Source organism: Chelonia mydas, chromosome 9 (assembly GCF_015237465.2).
Source record: "Chelonia mydas isolate rCheMyd1 chromosome 9, rCheMyd1.pri.v2, whole genome shotgun sequence".
Classification (NCBI taxonomy): Eukaryota; Metazoa; Chordata; order Testudines; family Cheloniidae; genus Chelonia; species Chelonia mydas.
The window spans coordinates 57,751,814-57,771,244 of record NC_057855.1 but is presented as its reverse complement, the minus strand read 5'-3'; the positions used below and the strand labels follow the sequence as shown (position 1 = coordinate 57,771,244).

The following is a 19,431-nucleotide window of genomic DNA, read 5'->3' as shown; positions in this document are numbered from 1 at the left end:
AATGGGAGGAAGCCAAGCGCCTTGGGGCAGAGGGGAAAGGGACCAGGGGGAGGAGAAAAGATGTAGGGGGAGGGAAGAGGAATCTTAGTTACAAAGGGGGGTATAAGAGGGCTAAAGACCAAGGACTAAACTCATCCCTGAGGTACCTGCGCTGAGCCCAGAGCTCAGTTGTATCCATCTGGAACAGGCAGAGCCTGGCCTGTAGAGACTAGTGGAGAATTGTTTTAAAAGGGGAGCTGTGGTGTGATCTTCCAGCTACTCTCATTGCTGCCTCATCATGAAGAAGAGACGTTGGCTGAAACATGCCTTAAGTGTCAGTTCAAAAGAATAATCAGGAATTCTGCTGGGCGCTGCTGTTTGGCGAGTTCATGCTGACTAGGACACGGTCCCATCTGAATGCACAAGCGATTGAGGCTTTCATAACAGCTGCATGACTGTGCTAGTGAATGGAGCGGCAGTGAAGCACCTCCATCTTCCTGGCTGGTGCATGATGTATCTGCTGATATTGGCAAGGAGAGTGTACATTGTGGGGAGTGGTCTCCAGAGCTGGGGCACCTACCCACTCGAATTGAGCCAAGGACCCCTGACTCATTTCATGTAGGCCTCCAAGCAGTCGTCTGATGGTAAACGTGGTCAGGCCTTCCAGCAGACTGGCTGGCATTTGATGCAGTAACCTAGAAGTGGAAGACTCCATATCCCTGGAGCCAGCCAGGTGGGATATTCCCCAGCTGGGCAAATCTGGCCTTATGCCATCTTCTTTGCTCCCATGTTGGTTCCTCTCTACCATTTTGGAGGCTGGCAGGGCGGGCACAGGGCACAAGGAGATGCATGGGCCATTGAGAGCCAGGAGTCCTGGAGCCTTGTTACATTTGAGAAAGTCCCCAGCTGCTCTCTGGGATTTGTTGCCTGCTCCCGCTGTCTTTCCAACTCACACTAAACACACCTCAATTCTCTTTGTCATTCCAGGCCACGCAGTTCAACATGGAACATTTCTCTGGGATGCATAACTGGTACGCCTGCTCCCATGCCCGACCCACTTTCTGCAACGTGTGCCGCGAGGCCCTGTCAGGGGTCACCTCCCATGGCCTCTCCTGTGAAGGTACCGGCTCATCGGCCCCCGGCTCTGCAGCCACGAACAGATAGTGGGGCTGACCCTGGGTGGGATTAGTAGGGAATGCTTGCCAAAGCCTAGCTGAGCTGGCCACAAGATGCATCTTCTGGCTGCTCATCTGGTGGGCACAGGAATTGCTTAAGCCAAGCCAGTATGCTAAATAGGAGAGAGAGGAGGGGAAATGGAAGGCAGAAGGTAGGGACTTGGGGAGAAAGATTGGGGTTAGAAGGGACATGGGTGAGGAAAATGTAAGGATCAGACCGAGGTCCCTCTAGCCCAGTGTCCTGTCTCTGATGCGCTAGTACCAGGTGCATGACCCCTGCAGAATGCAGCCAATGCGACATGGTGCAAGGAGCTGTGGTCCAAAGGACTGTGATGGGATGGATGCTGGTGCCCATGCTAGGGGGCAGACACCTGTGCACATGTGTTGGTTGCTGTGGGCTTCATTCAGCACTGCTGCAGCCAAGGGGTGTTTGTTCTCCGTGGAAGCGGTGTCAGGCCCATGGACCAAGCGTTGGTGTCCATCTGGGGGATTCTGGAGCAGGGAGGACTGTGTGGTGTGGGGAAGCCGTCCCTGCCACCTTCCCATTCCTGCAGGCTTTTCCATCTCTCTTGCTACTAGTTTGCAAGTTCAAAGCCCACAAGCGCTGTGCTGTGAGAGCCACCAACAACTGTAAGTGGACCACGCTGGCCTCCATAGGAAGTGACATCATCGAGGATGAAGAGGGGGTAAGCACTTCCTTCCCTCCCCCTCCCTTGCCAAGAAGGGCACTGCCCTGACACACCCTGGGGCCAGCCACCGAACCAGCCAACCCTTCCTAAGCAAGGGTGCCAATGGCTTTAGCTCTGGACCTACCTGTGTAAAGGAAGCTGTAGGCTAAGTGGGCCTGCTCTGTTATATGGATGTGAATCAGGAGTAGCACAATGGAGTTAGTGCACTTTGTCCAGACTTACCACCACATACATGAGAGCCCAATCTGATCCAGGATCGGGAGCGAATTCCTCCGGAGGAGTTAGAACAACTGCACTTAGAACCACCCCGGGACAGTCCTGCATGGGCCCCACCAGTGGGTGGATGAGATGCTCTGGTGCTCCTCCATCGCCAATTCTATTGCCAAATCCCATAGCCTGTCTCCAAGCAACATCCCCACTGCCTGCTTTGCCTGAGCAAGGATGTGGCCCAGGGATCCTCTCTCTCATCTCTGTGCTAGGGGCGTGAACCCCCCGAGCTGCCCCTGCTGTGAGGGCGCCCCTTCTTCCAGGCCCATGTTGAGACCTTGGCTGAGTCAGGCCCTGGCGGCAAATGGGGAGGCTGTTTGGGATGAGGCCATGCTCCCATGCTGGCCTAGGGTAGAAGAGGCATCAGTGACTTTCTGCTGTGGCAGTGGAGGTCCTTGGAGAGCCCCTGGATACTGCTTTCCCTTAGTCAGTGCCAGGGAGCTATTCAGTGGGAAGACTCTATCTCTGAGTCATTACATTGAATGGGCAACTCTCCGGAGTCCTGGCCTTGATGCCCCAAGGTGACAGCCAGTACAGGTGAGCAGCAGTTTAAAAGCATCAGCATGCTGTGCTGAAGGCTCTTGGAGAGGAGCCTGTGCATCGTGAGCCAGGCTGGACATCTCTCAACAAGCCAGTGGCCAGGCCCTGGGGGATGGCCCAAGTGCATGACATGGCTGCAGGGTGTTGTCATCCTCTGCCCAGCTCTCCTTGCTGTTTAACCGTGAGCAGAGTGGATGGAAAACGCTGCCAGATCCAAACTGCTCAGTGACTCAAGCACCACTGACTCCACAGCCTGCGGTTGCCATGGGTGAGGTGGGTACGGATTGGAGATGGTGCACTGCGACGCCCAGAGGAGGGGCTGACTCAGATGCCGCTGACAATGATTATAACTCGTTGTAGAACAGGGAGCAGGGTGGGGGGCATCTAGAGAGGTCCCAGCCCTCTCCACTATGCTGGAGCTGGCATTCCTCTGTGAGTGGCCACAGGGGGGTGCTGATGCTCTTCAGAGTGGGTGGTGTGAAGTCTTTTCCAGAGGCTTGCTGGGCAGAGGGATGGGAGTCTGAGGGGCTTTGAAAACCCTGTTCCCATCTGTCCCCCCCCCCTCCCCCTCCCGAATCGAGGCAGCGTAGCCAGCTGGGCCGATGAAGTGAGCTGTAGCTCACGAAAGCTTATGCTCAAATAAATTGGTTAGTCTCTAAGGTGCCACAAGTACTCCTTTTCTTTTTGCGAATACAGACTAACACGGCTGTTACTCTCAAACATTACATAGACAGCTGATTTGCTGGTGTGGTTAGGTGCTTTGGCATCTTAGTCGCTGGAATTTCCCTCAGAAACAGAGGCTGCTGGAAGATGGGTGGACAATGAAAGCCAAGCTGAAGTGGACAAATAGCCCGCCTCCTGCCATGCCCAACACAACTGGTTTCACGGGCCCTGCTGGATACCGAGGGGGCATTTGCATGCACTAGCACCCAGCTTTTATGCAGCACTTTAATCTGCAGATCTCAAAGCACTTTCCAATGGAGGCCATTATGATCATCCCCAGTGGGGAAACTGAGGCATGGAGCTTTGGCGTGACTTGACCAAGATCCTGCAGCAGGCCAGTGGTAGAGCTGAGAACAGAATGTGTCTGTAACCAGGCTGTAAGCCAGGTAATTGACCTGTTCCTCTGCCCTCCTCTCTTCAGGTAGCCATGCCCCATCAGTGGCTGGAGGGAAATCTGCCCGTGAGCGCTCGGTGTGCCGTGTGCGACAGGACCTGTGGCAGTGTACGGCGGCTGCAGGACTGGAGGTGCCTCTGGTGCAAGGCCATTGTAAGACCCTCTCCCTCCAACCCCCTTCTTTATTCTGTTCTCTCAGACCATGCCCATCGCTGTGGTTTCTGAGCGCCTTGGCCTCCTCTATTATTTGTCTGGATCAGATATGGATATTGTACACCTTCCATGCCATAACCACGACTGTGGATGCAGACACGTAGCTCTGCCTGCGGTGGGGCTCTGTGGTCACAGTGTGTTTGAAGCCCTTCTCAAACACAGCTACATGTCAGCACCGCTGTAGCACCCACACCCAGCACGGTTAAAGGCGTGTTACAAAGCCATCCCCGTGGCTGCCGAAGGGCGTTATCCACTGCAAAAAAACCTGCCCACGTTGCTCAGGGAAACAGGCAATGGAGCTGGAAAGCCACTGCTTCCACCCAGAACAGTAATGGACATGGAAAGATCTCCAGCCACACGAGCTGCACCTGGATCCCGATTCCAACCCCCCAGGAATGGGGGTGTTGGGCTCTAGAGGCTGACTCCAGCCCATTTTCTCATGCTTTCCACAGACACTAACTGATGGAGCCTCACACCTTTCTGTGCAGTAGATGAACATTATTGTCCCCACTGCTACCAGTGGGGGAACAGAGAAGGGTTGTCATTTGCCCAAGATCACACAACAGGGCAGGAGCAGAGCTGGGAAGAGACCTATGTCTTCTGGTTCCCAGCCTCCTTCTCTCACCTCTAGACTAAGCTCCTGCCCTTTCGGCCAGTAAGCTCATGCTGTCTCCTGCTGCTTTGTCCGCCCTAGGTTCACAGCGCCTGCAAAGAGCTCTTTGGGAAGAAGTGCCCCCTGGGGCAGTACAAGGTCTCCATAATCCCGCCAACTGCCCTGAACAGCATCGACTCAGACGGTGAGTACCGGAGCCAAGGACTGCTGGCTGCTAGTCAGTCTGGGGAGAGCTGGCAGGGGGACAAAGGAACGCACTTCCTTTGAGCTGGATTAGAATGTCCTGAATGGCTGTAACTGAGTCTCTGAGACCTTGTGGCTCTCGGGGATTCCCGCTCTCCTGCGCTAGCCCAGCCATGGGGGCATTGGTGGAGAGACCCATAGATCAGGCCCACTGAGCTTGTTCGTCTTTCCGGGGGGTCCAATACAGCTGATCCAGAGGACTACATTCTAGGCCCTGTTGCAGCTTGTTGAAGCTCTGACATTGCTGGCAGAAATCCACCCCATGCTGCCCTGCTGCTTCAGGAGACACAGGGAAGGAGCTGGCACTCTCCAGGATGTATTGGCTGCCGTGTAGGAGCCCTGGAGGCCCCATGGGGAGTTGTACTGTGGCTGACCTCTCAATCCACTTAGCCAGGCACTTGCAGCTCCTGCTTCCCTGCAGGTGGAGCCACGATCACTTCCTGAGCAGGGAAAATGCCTTTGAATGGCTAAGAAGTGGAAAAGATCAATGCAGGCAGCTCGCTGCGTGGTTCATACTGGGAACCGCCTCTCCATCCTCCCCGGCCCCATCCCTTACCTGCATCCCCTGCTGTGTTATCTATAGCACAGCCTGCCAGAGTCCAGTCCAGAGGTGTAACTAGGTATTTTAGCGCCCAGGGTGAGCAAGCATATTGGCCCCCCAGAGGCGATGCTGGGGCAGGGCCTGTGGGATCATGTCCCATCCAGATTTCTGCCTTTCATTTAGCACAGAGTTTTTCAAACTGGGGGCACCTCCTGCCAGGAGCCAGTGGATCGGAAGTTGGTGGGAGCCCCTTGGGACCCTGGCTCTCCACACTATGGGAACCAGGGCGCTGGCTGGCTGCCCGGCAGCACTCCCTGCCCTGCTCCCCAAGCCAGGCCACCTCTACACGGCCAGGTGCTCCCCAGGTAGAGCGGGTGGCACAGCTGCAGGCTGTACCCCTGACATGCTCTTGGCTCTCCCCTGAAGGAGCCTGGCGCCAGCTGACGTTACCCCATGGAGCTGGCCCCTGCCCATGGAGCCCAGCTCCAGCAGTGAGCGAGTGCCTCGGGGAGCATCTCATGGCAGTGCCCCACAGTTTGAAAATCTCTGTACTAAATGGAAGGGAGAAATCAGGGGAGCACGTGATCCTGCATGCCCCCCACACTGCCCCATTTTTCTGCTCCCACAGCTCTGCACCCTGGGCGGCTGCCCTGCTCACCCTGCCCTGGTTACAGCCCTGCTCTGGTCCTTGGGCAGCGTGACATCTATGTCCCTTTTTATCTGGCAGATGGAGTCCTGATTTCCTCCTCTGCCCTACCAGGGGACCAGCTGCTCCAAGTAGCTACTGGGAGGGTCTCCCCTTGTGGTCACAGAGGCAAGGCAAGGTGGGAAACTCCAGGCTGCCTTCCTGGGTTCATGGCTACTGCGTGGGATCTGTCCTCTGCAGGATCTAGGCACCAGATCCTCTCCTCTTCTGGCTGCTCTGGGAGAAGCACCCTCTAATCTTTGTGCTGCAGCTTTGGGAGGGAGTTCCCTCGTTGTGCATACAGCATGGCAGAGCATGGTGGGTGCAGTGGTGTTGTGACTAAGACTCATGATTTGAAAGCCCCTGTCAGGGCGAGAGAACGCTTTGTGAGTGTAATAACAGGGGCACAGTATTACTAGTGCTTTGAGATCCTCGGATGGAAGGCACCGTAGACGGGTAAAGATGGGCAACTGTCGATCTGCTGGATCCAGATGTACCTGTAAGAGATCTAGTCAGTTGCTTGATGAATCTGTGTATGGCTGACAAACCCAATTTGAGAGCAACCCAGTGTTACAAATTTCACAGATCCATGTGTTGTCTAAGTTGGAATCCAAGATTAGTCCCTCGCATGAACAGAAATAACTTTGACTGAGTGTTGTGCCCGGCACACAATGCAGGCCCAGAGCAGCAGTGGGAAAGGAAAGGGGCCATGGTGGTAGTGGGGAAGAGAGGCTAGCACTGGGTTTGAATTGAGATGGAGAGGAGAATGGGGGAGAGCGTTCCAGGCAGTGGCTGCAGAGGAGAAGGCTCTTGCAGCAACGTTAGTGAGCATGGAGAGGATCCTGGGATGAGGTGGGAGGGAGGTTAGAGCAGCAGTTTCTAGGTGGCTGGGTGGGAAGGTTGCCCTACCAAGGGGTTTCTGCTGTAACTGGGGTGCCAGGCTGGGAGAGGTGGAAAACCCTGCGCTAGGGCCTGCTGACAGCCCCTCGGTCTGAGAGCTGACCATCTGGGGCAAAGTTTTCAAAAGGAGCCAAGGGCTGTTTTCAGAAGGGAGCCGTCGAGGCTCAGCCTCATCGAACGCCAATGGGATTTAGGGGCCTCCAGCACTTCTGGGACTCAGGCACCTAAGTCACTGGCATCATTTTGATGACACTCCCTAGGTCTTGGACTGAGGAGACATTATCCCTGTCTGGGCCTTGCTGCCATCCCCAAATCAGCCCAGAAGGTTCAGCGGCTGTTTAAATCCAAGTTGCCCAGTCTCCTTGTAGCTGAGACAAGCCACTCCCGCTCCCCTCTGTAGCATCCCTTCATGCACTCACTTCCAAGAATCTGCCCTCCAGAGCCTTCACTTGGCTGTGAGCATTGACTTTGTCCTCTGTTCCCTCCAACCCTTGATCCTTTTACCGTCCCAGCTGCTTTTCTCCAGGCCTGCTCCAATTCCCTGGTAGCCGCCTGTAGAGGACAACCCCCATGCACAATCCTCCCCCGCCCCCCAGCTATAGGCTTTGCTTCAGCCATTGTCTATTGGGGTCAGCCGAGGGGTGGGACATGACAGGGCACTGCTCACATGGCGCCACTATCCCAGAGTAACTGGGTGTTTGTGCTCGATTGATCAGCGATGTAAGAGTTTCAATGGAATTCCCGTCACTGGGCTTCTGGATCAGTAAACCCGCTGCTCTGCTCTTGGCACAACGCTGAGCCACATCTCCTGCTGTGCACTGAAGTCAATAGGGCGATGCTGATTTATGGCTGCTGCGGCTTCTCTGGTGATTCAGTCTGTCTGCAGACTCAGGCGGACAGCAGTGCATTGTTTCAGACTCGGGTCCCTCGCTGCAGACAGAACTCTCTCCGAGTGAATGTTCCGGCTCTGCACACGCTACTGGGGCTAGCTGAGAAGCACCTAACAGCGCTGACTCCAACCCCGGGATCCAGCCAGTGCTATGTAAATGTTGCTGTCATGGAGTTACTCCTGATTTACACTGGTGTGGAAGGAGAACTGGGCTCTGCATCACTCCTGTGTTTCATCTCATTTCCCCTTTTAAGCATCCTAAGAATGCACTTGTGTTTGGAATGATATCCCTGCATTGGACACTGCCCAGTGATTGTTTATCAGCCACTAGCCGAGGTCTTTTTCTTTCTCTCAGGCTGGCCCTGATTGCTCCCTCCGCCCCTGTGTTTGTGGCTTTTCTTCTCTGTGTAGCATCCTGGACTTGTGCTCATTTTTATTCCTATCACTCACCCAGGCAGGTTGAGTCTGTGCAGACAGTGACTTCTGAAATATTCACCACGTTCCCTCTAGAATCGTAGAATATCAGGGTTGGAGGGGACCTCAGGAGGTCATCTAGTCCAACCCCCTGCTCAAAGCAGGACCAATCCCCAACTCTAGTTCTCTCTCATCTGACGATCTGATCAATGTAGTTTCCACCCCTTCGTCCAGGTTGCTAGGAAATCTTTGGACAGGATTGGAGCTGATAACGAACCCTGAGGGCGTCCCATGGACACAGCTTCCAGTCAGAACTGGCCCCTGGCCCCACTGCCATCTGTTCTGTAGCATCTCAGTGTCATCCTAACCCGCCTTGCTTCATCGAGGGGCATGGGATTAAATGCCTTTCCCAAATCCTGGGCATAGAATCTACGCTGTATTTGCCTTATCTATTTCTGCACAGCAATTATCTTGTCCGAGAATGACATTAGATTAGTTTGATATGAGGGGCTGGGCTCTGATTTAGAAAACTCTTCTGCCTTTTCTGTACAGCATCGATTTCCCCAACTCTGTCCCGGCAAACATGTCTGCTTATCCATCCCTGGAACCAAGGCTTTCTGGTTTCCTAGCTCTGCTCTCTTGCCAGTTTTCCAGGAGCAACGGGATGGGAGTGATAACTGCTTGCAGAGTTTGTAGCCAAATTCTCTAATACTCTCAGGAGGCTTCCATCTGGTTCGAGCTGAGCTAAATATGTTCTCCTCCTCCAGATATTTGCTTGCTTGGTTTTTAATGATTTTGCTGCTACTGTCATCCGGTGGCTCATCTGCCTCTCTCATTACTCACTGGGACACTGTCAGAGTAACAATCAGACATTTAAAAAAACATGGCTGTGCTACTAATAATCTACCTCTCTCCAGTCTCTCTCTCACCTTCTCCCCCATGCTGTCTCCTGTCCTTGAGAAATGGTGGCAGGGCTCTCCTTAACATCCCCCGTCGGGGGAGGGGAAAAGCATTGTGCAAATACCTGTCTCTTGCCTGCCTGAGACTGCTGGAGCTGAAGTCTTTTTCATCACCTCTGTCGGGGTTGGGTTTAACTCACGCACAGCTTGGACAGTGATACCGGCTCACTCAGTTTCACTGCCTGGGTCTCATGGGCCAAGTCACAGCTGTGATGTTTGGATTACAAGGCCCGGGGTCTCCTTTCTCCTCTTTCCTAGAGCATCAAACACACATTGCCACCTCGTCGCACTCATTGCTCCCTGCCTTCCCCAGGGGCTCTCCTGGATTCTTCCTTCATGGCTCTTCTTGCCGAAACTGGGGATGGCCCATGGATTCATTCTTCCCCTCTATCACCTCCACACGCCTTTCCTTCCCCTCTGGGGACTGCAGGTTTCTCCCTCCGCCTCAGCCCTTACTCGCCCCAACTGCAGGTGCCTGTGTCTCCTTTCAGGGCCTTGTAGGTGGTTTCATTTGTCCTGTGCCCTCTGGGTGTCTGCCTGGGACTGCCCCTCTGAACTGAGCCCTCTCACCAAACAGGGCACCAAACTGGCATTCCACAAAGACTAAACCTTCTTTCTTCTTCCTCATCCCCAGCTGTGCTTGGCACTGTGCCACCTAGCTCCCAGTTTATGGAGGTCTCTGTGAGGTCAGGACTGTCTCTCCAACCCCTTACCAGAACTATGGTGGATCCAATTAGATTTCAAATATCACAGCGAGATTTCTCTTCCTGCTTCCCCACACCCTACAATTTTCTGGATGGTTCAGATAAGCTGGCTCTTCCGCTTGCAACCTACACACTGACTCAGCATCTCCTGGTGGTTTGATTCTCACATCCGATTAATTTGTTCTCTGGATGTAGCAGATGCTTAGCAGTGCCTGGGGAAGGCAGGAGGGACAAGGTGGGTAGAGTTGACAAGCTCAGAAATGTGACTGGAGAGCTACAGAGACTTGATTTCTCAGGAGCGCATTCTGGGCAAGCTGCAGACGCTTTCTTGAATGCAGCTATTATACAAAGGTACTTGGGTGAAATCTCATGGGAATACTTGCCTGCATCTCTGGCTCTCTGAGGGCCTCCACCAGTTATTGGTGAGGGACGTGTGCTTGTCTGTTTTGAGCTGTCACTCATTTTCATGCATTATTTAGGGTTGCCAACTTGGTAATATTTCAAAGCCGAACACTCTTAACAGGAGTTCTGGAACCTCTCTTGCCCCACCTCTTCTCCCTGAGGCACCACCCCTGCCCTTCCTCTTCCCCTCAAGGCCCTGCCCTGCATTCGCTCCTCTTCCCCCCTTCCCTCCCTGTCGCTTGCTGCTTTTCCCCTCTCTCCCCCACTTCCCCGCTGCCTGGGTCAGGAGGGACTCTTTTATGGAGCTGGGGCTGGGAGCTGCAGCTGCCCGACGCAGGTAGGAGGTGGCCCCAGCTTAATAGGGGCTGGCTCGGGTGATGACCCAGCTCCTCCCCCACCCACAGTAACCGGACTTTCTGTGTACAGTCAGTTCACCTGACTGGACACTGTCAGGTCCCCTTTTTGACCAGACTTTCTGGTTGAAAACTGGGCACCTGGCAACCCTAGCATTCTTTCATATATTCCAAGGCCAGAAGGGAGCACTATGACCATCAAGTCAGATCTCCTGGATAGCAGAGGCCAGAGAACTTTCTGTTCCTGTTTGAACAAAAGCACATCTTTTAGAAAAACTTCCAATCTTGATTTAGAAATGGCCAGTGATGGAGAATCCACCATGACCCTTGGCAATTTGTTCCAATGGTTAATCTCCCTGACTGTTAAAAATGTATGCCTAGTTCCATTCTGAATTTGTCTAGCTTGAACTTCCAGCCATTGGATCTTGTTATACTTTCGTCTGCTAGACTGAAGAATCTGTTATCTATTTTTTGTTCTCCATGTAAATACTTATAAACCATGAGTAAGTCCGCTCTTAGCCTTCTCTTTGTTAAATATATTGAGCATATTTTCCAATCCTTTAGCCATTCTCGTGGCTCTTCTCTGAACTCAGTCCAATTTATCACCATCCTTCTTGGATTGCGGACACCAGAACAGGACACAATATTCCAGCAGTGGTGCCTAATACAGAGGTAAAATCACTTCTCTTCTCCTACTCACAATCCCCCTGTTTATACATCGAAAGATTACTCCTGGGGGAATTCTGTGCCACTGCGCATGTGCAGAATGTATGTCGCCCACAGATTTCTTTGCTTCCCTGCAGAAAAATGACTTTATGATCCTCATATGACCTTTCCCAGCAGTATGTTTCGGGTGCCCAGGGCAGCTGGCAGAGAGGTAAATCACTGTGGGGCAGAGGGCAGGACTGGGGAAGACCCGGCTGGTGGCTCCTACCCTGCGCTGGGCTCAGCTATAGTCCCGGCTCGGCTGGGGAGGACGGGACTTCCTCTTCCCCTGCACGGCATCCGGAGCCGTGTCAGACACCCACCCAGATTTCTCAGCCTGGCTGTAAGAAGCTCTGCAAACTCCCGTCCCCTCCTGCCTCGCTTCCTGCACCCATTGCTCCTCAGCTGCAGGGGGAGGGGTCACTGTACATGCAGCTGGTCTCCCATCCATCCAACCTCTGTGCATCCAGACCCCCACACTGAGCCTCACCCCTCACCCGGAACACCCCCTGACAAACCCCACTCTCCCTTCACCTGGACCATCCCAATGAGTAACCAGCACTTGGATCCCCACCCTACCAAGCCCCAACCAGCTGCACCTGGATCCCCATCCCACCCCACCCCTCTGCCGATTTCTATCCTCCCCACATACAGACCTCCCCGCTGCTGAGTCCCAACCACTTCACCTGGATCCTCCTGCAGAGTCCCATTACCTGTGCACCCAGATCCCCCCTCGCACCCGGATCCCACCTCGAACCCAGATCCCCGCCCCACAGAACCCTCTCAACCCACACCTGGATCCTCCCACACTAAGCTCCTCCACCCATGGATCCTACCTTGCTGAGCCTGCCTCCCACACCTGTGCACATATGGAGGGGCAGGACCCTGGGGTGTTTCTGGGGCAGGCCCAGTCCTTGTGCTGTGTCAGGGTTGGGTGCAGCCTCACCGCTGAGTCCGTGTTCCGGGGTCGGGGGGAGCTTCACAGTGATCTCCCACCTCTGTACAGCCAGTGGCCTGTGCTCTCCAATGCCATGCTGGAGCCTCCACATTTATTTGACAAATAAAATTTGCAGAATTTTGCAGAATTTTAAAATATTGTGTGCAGAATTTTTAATTTTTTGGCACAGAATGCCCTCAGGAGTAAAAGATCATACAGCCCTTTTGGCTACAGCATGACACTTGGCACTCATGTCCAGCTGGTTATCCAGTATGACCTCCAAGTATTTTTCAAAGTAGCCATTTCCCAGAATAGAACCCCCATCCTGTAAGTATGGCATATTCTTTGTTCCTAGATGGGTGACTTTACATTTGGATGTATTGAAATGAATATTGTTTGGTTGTGCCCAAATTACCAAGTGACCGCATGGTGTGGACTATGCCATCTCATGGTGCCTTAGATCCAGTCATCATAACTGGTGGAAACAATGCTTCTTGGAAAGTCACCACAGCTAGTTATTGAGGTATTCTTATCTCCTGGTGATGTAGAACCCGGAGCTATGCGGGCCCAGGACTGTAATAGTACGAGGGCGTAGGTTGCAGCAGCAGCAGCAGAGTTGTATGGGGAGCCCAGGGCTGGAGTAGGCTGTGGGACTGTGGGTTGGGATTGATGTGCATTGGTAGAGTGAAGGGAAAACCTTCACAGCTGAATCCCTCCCGCTAGCTCGTGTTGTCAGGTCATTGGTGTCACACCCATATCTATCTCTCCCAGAAGACATGCACACTTACTGGATGTGAATCTGCATAGTCACAAAGATGTGCTCCAGAGCTGGCAAAGGAAGCCCCCTGCCTTTCTGGAAACAGTGCTGGGCAGAGCAGAGAGCGAAGCTGACAGCCCTTCCCAGCAGCGTGCATCACACTGGGCACTGTGCGGCACTCCAGCACGCCCTGCACAGAATACAGAACTGGGCCTCTCATGAGAAGAGCAGCAAAAGAAAGCAATTCCATGGCCAAGTGCAGTGGAGGCGGCTGCGGGCTCCGGGCCAGCTATCGATCCCTCTCTGTAGCGGTGCCAGCCCTGACCCATTAGCAGATTTCATTTCCAATTTAATTTCTTTAAAAGCGTTGCACTGATTGTAAATCCTTTGTGGGCTCCCAGATTGTTCATCTGGTGTTTACTTAACAGTCAGTGCTTTGCTCAGCTAACGCTATGCATCCTCTGCTGAGCCCTGACGGCCTCGCAGCAAAAACCCCACCAGGGATTTGCTCCTGCCTGCAGAAAACAAGGGCTGTTTTCCAGCCACACACCCAGCAGCCTTTCCTGATTTCCACACTCCATCCCCAGATCCCACCCTTGGTCAGACTGCCTGTACTTGTGCCTTCTGCAGCATGGCCCCGATTCAGGACAGCACTTATACACATGCTTAAAGTTAACTGTATCTACTTAAAGTTGACTGCAATGGGTTTTAAGCTTGTGCTTAACAATGAGCATGTGTTTTAAAGCCTGTCAAGGCTGAATTCCCACTCTGGCACTTTGAGTGCAGAAGTTGGGGGCCCTCAAGGATTTTAAAAATTAATACTTCCACTGGCTGGCTGGCAGGCTGGATGTCCATAAAAGGGGTTTACCCCCCTACCCCCCTTCATTTATCACAATGCCCTTCCTGAATAGGGATGCTTCCTGAATCAGACCTAAGGGCCAAGCACGCATGCATTGCCAGGGCCAGACCTTAATAAGGCGGGCAGTGTATCTGGAGAAGAACATGGCGTACATCCAAGCGTGGAATAAGTGTCCATTAAGAAGGGGTGCTGATCCTATTTCCATTAGAGTCAGCGGCAACAAGATCAGCCCCAGAATGCACTAGGAAAGAATTTAACAGCAGTGTTCTGTGTGTCCCTGTTTCTGTGGCACTTCCCCCCATAGTATCCGGATGTCACATATGTCAAGGGGTTAACATAGGTTTACCCGTATGGTTCATCTCCAGCTCCATCCCGGGCACTGCTGCTATGGTGCCAATCTCCCTTCCCATCCGTCGTTAGTACACTGGGGCAGCAGCCAGTGGCTCTGAATGGGATCCGCTGCACACACGCAGACCCTGCCCACAATGATTCCAGCTGTGAAGAGTGGGTGGGGCCGTGTTGCACATGGGAGCTGCATTACTCTATCGAGTTTGGGGCCAGAGACTTTGGTTTTGACCCTCCCGGAGCCGAAAGATGGAGTTATTAGTAGCATTTGTTATGTACATTCCTGCGTGTCACACGGGACTGAGACTGGGAATCTGCCAGGTACTTCAGCCAAAATCTCCCCAAGCTGTTGCCCTGAAAGGCCAAGTGAAGGCACTCCTCTACACCCCCTTCCCCCCGGCCTATTGCAAAGCAGCTCTTTGTAGTATTTCCCTGGCCCCCATTGCCACAGGCTCTAAACCCCTCACAGTCTCTATACTCACACCCTCTGGGGCAGGGCAGCACTGTTGTCCCCATTGCACAGGTGGGACGGAGGCCGTGAGGCTAAGTGACTTACCCAGGGTTACATAGGCAGTTGGTCGCAGAGCAGGGACTTGGTCAACCCCAGGCTATTGCACTGCTCACTGGGGCACTCGGCTTTTCCTCAGGCTTCTGGAAGGCCACCTGCCCCTCGTCCTGCTCCAGCCCGCTGCTGGCCTTCGTCAACTCCAAGAGCGGCGACAACCAGGGTGTGAAGTTCCTGCGCAAGTTCAAGCAGTTCCTCAACCCGGCGCAAGTCTTTGACCTGATGAACGGGGGCCCTCACCTCGGGTAAGCGACAGCGCCCTCTGCCGCCCAGCCCTCTCCCTGCGCTCACGCCCACAGTGCCCCCTGCTGCCCGGCTCCCTCCCTGTGCTCCCGCCCATGGCGCCTCCTGCTGCCCAGCCCTCTCCCTGTGCTCACACCCACGGCGCCCCCTGCTGCCCGGCCCCCTCCGTGCACTCACACCCATAGAACCCCATGCCGCCCAGCCCACTCCACAGTGCTCCCTGCTGCCCGATGGTATCCCCTGCCACCCAGCCAATTTTCTGCACTCACGCCCACAGCGACCCCTGCTGCCTGACGACATCCCCTGCCACCCGGCCAATTTCCTACACTCATACCCACAGCGACCCCGGCCACCCAGCCAATTTCCCCTATGCTCATGCCCACAGTGCCCCCTGAAGCCCCGCCCACTCCCTACGCTTGCTCCTGCAGTGCCCCTGCAGCCTGGCCCCCTTCATGCGCTCACACCAGCAGTGCCAGGCCTCACACCCCATGAGACAGTGCGTCCCTTCCCTCCCTTTGTTCTTTGATCTACCTGGGGGCCAGGGAAAACGAGGAAGCTGCTCAGGTCCTAGAGACACATGACTCCATCCACCCAGCCAGGAGCACCCCATATGACCCCGTAGCTGGGAGGGCCTCATAAAGATGGGCCAAACTGAAAGCTCAGCAGCTCCCACCTGCTCTGTAAGGGGCTGAACTGGGTCTCCAGCCCTTAATGCTCTGAACTAGATGAGGCTGGGCTGTTTGGATTGGGTGATAAACCCAGATCACGAGTCCCAGAGCCTGTGCCAGTGTGTTGGGCTGGCTGGGCTCCAAAGAACACTGCAGATGTCCGGACTCTGAGATCCTCCCACCGCGGGCTCTCAGCCCAGCTCCAGCCTGAGCCCAAGCACCTATCCTGCAATTTTTTATCCTCACAGGCCTAGCCCTGCAAGCCCGAGTCAACTGACCTGGGCCAGCCATGGGTCTAGACGTACCACTGACTGTTACCCCTGCTTGAGTGAGCTCTGCTGTCCCTCGGGGGAGGGAAAAGGCCAGGGCCTTCCTTGGAGGGAGCTGAGCTGAGGCATGTATCTGGGACCCCGTTTAGCCCTGACTCCTGTTCCTCTTTGTGTGTCCCTTGCCAGCCTGCGGCTCTTCCAGAAGTTCTCCACCTTCCGGATCCTGGTCTGTGGGGGAGATGGCAGCGTGGGCTGGGTTCTCTCCGAAATCGATGCACTGGGATTGCACAAGCAAGTGAGGAGGAGTCTGTCTGCTGCCTCCCCCCGTCTCAGTGTCTCTGAGGGCTGCCCCCGCCCCCTTGGGTCTTGGCAGTAGTGAAAAGCTGGCTTGGGAGCGTGTGCTAAGCCCTGGCAGCCAGGAGCTGCATTTCCAGAACTATCGCACAATGGCAGCGCTGGTGGGGCTGGCATGGGCTAGATGTGTGTCACCAGGGCCAGACATGTGCAGGTGCCAGGTGTGCTCTGGGTTTGTTTGGGTAGGGGCCTGCAGCGCATTCCAGCAACGTCCCAAAGTGCCAGCTGTGCCCATTGCCAGGACACCCCCAGTGACCCCCCCCCTTCTGAGTGTCACTGGTACTAATCAGAGTGTGAGCTGAGATCCTGCCCACGCCCATCAGAGAGATCCCCAGGGTGTGGAGGGGATCCTGCAAAGGATGGGTCCATTGGACACGGCACCCCATGCCCATAGCTTTTGGCTGGGCTCTCAGATTGGGGGCTGACCTGTGCTCACAATTCTTTCCTTACCATGGCAGTGCCAGCTTGGTGTCCTGCCGCTGGGGACGGGCAATGACCTGGCGCGGGTGCTGGGTTGGGGCAGTCTCTGTGATGATGATACCCAGCTGCTGCAGGTCCTGGAGAAGCTGGAGCGGGCCAGCACCAAGATGCTGGACAGGTGAGCAGGGGCAAGGCTGTGGGCTGGGCCGACCTCACTCCTGCCCTGGGCCAGGAAGGGGGCTTCACTCTCGGTATCCCGAATGGGTAAGAGAACAAGCTCAGTCTGGGTGGGCACTCCCTGGGAAGGGCTCTAAGGTCAGGCGTCAGCCTGAGTCTGCCATCGTGCGCCTGCATTTTCAGCCACATCTCCCAGGCAGCAGGTTGTCCCGTAGCCACCTACTGCAGGGCGTCTTCTTCTGTGCCTGGCCGCTCTCGGAGACTGGACACAGGTCTATCTGGGCTGCCAGTCCCAATGGCTGACCTTCCCCACTCCTTTCGGACACCAGGGCCTGGCCAGGACTGAGACGAGAGCCACCTCCCATGCCCCTGACTTGCAGTTGCCATCTCCTGTTGCCCTGGCTTTCTGAAGCCCCACTCTGCGTCCTATGGGGGGGGGGGGGCCATCTCCCTGCAGATCCCTGCCCCACCATGGCCCAGTGCCTGCCTTCATCTCAAAGAGGCCGCCCTAGGTTTCCGGGCAGGGCTGGCTGCCAGGCCATGGCTTGGCAAAGGTTGAGCCCCGGCAACAAGCATCTTGTCTTTGCCTTCCCTCCAGGTGGAGCGTCCTGACCTACGAGGCGCCCAAGCAGTCGCCCCCTGCCATCAAAGAGGAGGAGAATGGGGATTCCTGTATCCAGGTACAGCTGCTCTGTTGCCTGTCCAGCGTGGGGGGTGGGGCTGGAGTGGCAGCATAGCCCAGATGAGTTGGGGGCATGGAACATCAACTCCTGAGTTCAGACCCCTGCCTATGCATGTCTGCTACCTGAGCATGGGGATGGAGGGGGAAAGCAGCTTGCACATGGCAGCACCTAGGGCCTGAGGTAACTGAAGGGGAGAGGCTGCAGTACTGAAAGCTTCAGGGAGACCAGGATTTCTGTCCTGGGTGAAATGAGTGAAGCAGTTCTCAGCCTGAAGCCACAGTTCCAATCTTTTCCTGCCCAGACCAGCGTAAGACCTGCCCTTGGTAAAGGGGAAACAATTTAACTGAAACAAACCAGGAAAGCAAATTGCTGGGCGGGGTGTATGCTCCGGTTGCATGGGGATGGTCTGCCTGGGATGGAAGCTAAAAGGGCCTGGTGGGGCTTACAGAGGTCTGCGATGGCTGATGCGTGGCCAGGCTGCCTCTGTGGCACAGTCTATGCAAGGGGGGGGGGGGGTGGCAAGAAAAACTGTGTGTCCTAGTGGATAGATCACTGCACTGCACTGGGAGTCAGCAGACCTGAGTTTAGTTTCTGTCTCTGGCTGCTGGGTGACCTTCCCCCCTCTGCGCCTCAATTTCCCTTCCCTCCATCTGGTCTCGGTAGCCTGTCAGCTCTTCAGACAGTCTGGTACCGGAGCCTTTGCAGCGCCATGCATGCAGTGTGAGCGTAGGGTCTGATTTCCAAGCACTTCCCTGCTGTTTGTTTGCAGCAGGCTCTGGCACTCAGTGCTGCCACTGCCCCAAGGGTGTGTGTGAACGAACGCAGGGTTTGTAATCGCACACTAGAGCATGCACTCGACTGCCACGTAATAGCACGCACCCCAATCCTCTCCCCTCCCGCAGCCTGTCCCACCTGAGGAGCTCCAAGCATTTCACAGTCTTGAAGCAATGAAGCTTCACAATCCCACCGCGCATGCAGCTGCACCCCTAAAAGGGGTAGTTGGAAATCTGGGCTATCCGCACCCCACTTAGCCCCGTTGCAGGGGAGCTGGTCTTTGGTGCAGTTCTGAATGCCAACAGAAGAGGAAATGATGGATTGGCAGGTTCCAGGTGTCCCCAGGCATTCAGAGAATCAGAGTGGAGCAGGATGGGGAAACTGAGGCACAGAGTGGGGCTGTGACTTGCTCAGGGTCACACAGTGAGTCAGGAGTACAGCCTAACTCCCAGTCTGGTGCTTTAGGCACTGAGCCCTGCTCCCCTACAGCTGCAGGGGCTTGCTCAGCCCTGCAGTTTTCTAGTGTGGCTGGCCCAGGAGGATCCAGGGAGGGCACCGGGAGTGCTGCTGCTGTTGCTCAGAGAGTGCCCTTGTTCCCTCCATGTCCCGCAGGCCCAGATCTCTCACTACGCCGACTCCGTGGCCTTCCACCTGGCCAAGATCCTGGAATCCGACAAGCACTCGGTTGTGATTTCCTCTGCAAAGTAAGGGGGCTTTGGCTGATGAAGGTCACCCCAATCAGAGCCGCCCCCACCTGCATGCTGTGGGCAGGCCAAGGGTGGCAGGGGATCAGGCATGCACCTCCTCAGGTGCCCTCTGCCCATCCCCAGGCCAGTGAGCACGGACAGTAGCAGGCCAAGCTTCCCCTACCCTGCTGGCCTGCTGGAGCCCGATCTGGTGGGCTTACTCCGAGGGCTACGAGGGAGCTGGGGGTCTGTGGCTCATCCTGCCCCTCGGCTTCTGCTGGCAGTGCCAACGGGGCAGAACTGTGC

The 19,431-nt window shown here is 55.1% G+C and overlaps 1 protein-coding gene across 15 annotated transcripts in view; it reads left to right on the top strand.

Annotated features, from left to right (window-relative positions):
- Window positions 1-19,431, top strand: part of DGKK (diacylglycerol kinase kappa) — a 152,887-nt gene that overhangs the window by 95,490 nt on the left and 37,966 nt on the right. For all 15 annotated transcript variants that reach the window (XM_043522399.1, XM_043522401.1, XM_037908862.2 and 12 more), the window contains 9 exons: window positions 967-1,099; window positions 1,734-1,840; window positions 3,795-3,920; window positions 4,675-4,777; window positions 14,934-15,096; window positions 16,218-16,326; window positions 16,844-16,983; window positions 17,581-17,662; window positions 19,052-19,143. In XM_043522399.1, coding sequence (XP_043378334.1) covers window positions 967-1,099; window positions 1,734-1,840; window positions 3,795-3,920; window positions 4,675-4,777; window positions 14,934-15,096; window positions 16,218-16,326; window positions 16,844-16,983; window positions 17,581-17,662; window positions 19,052-19,143 — 1,055 coding nt within the window. The remainder of the gene's footprint in view (window positions 1-966; window positions 1,100-1,733; window positions 1,841-3,794; window positions 3,921-4,674; window positions 4,778-14,933; window positions 15,097-16,217; window positions 16,327-16,843; window positions 16,984-17,580; window positions 17,663-19,051; window positions 19,144-19,431) is intronic.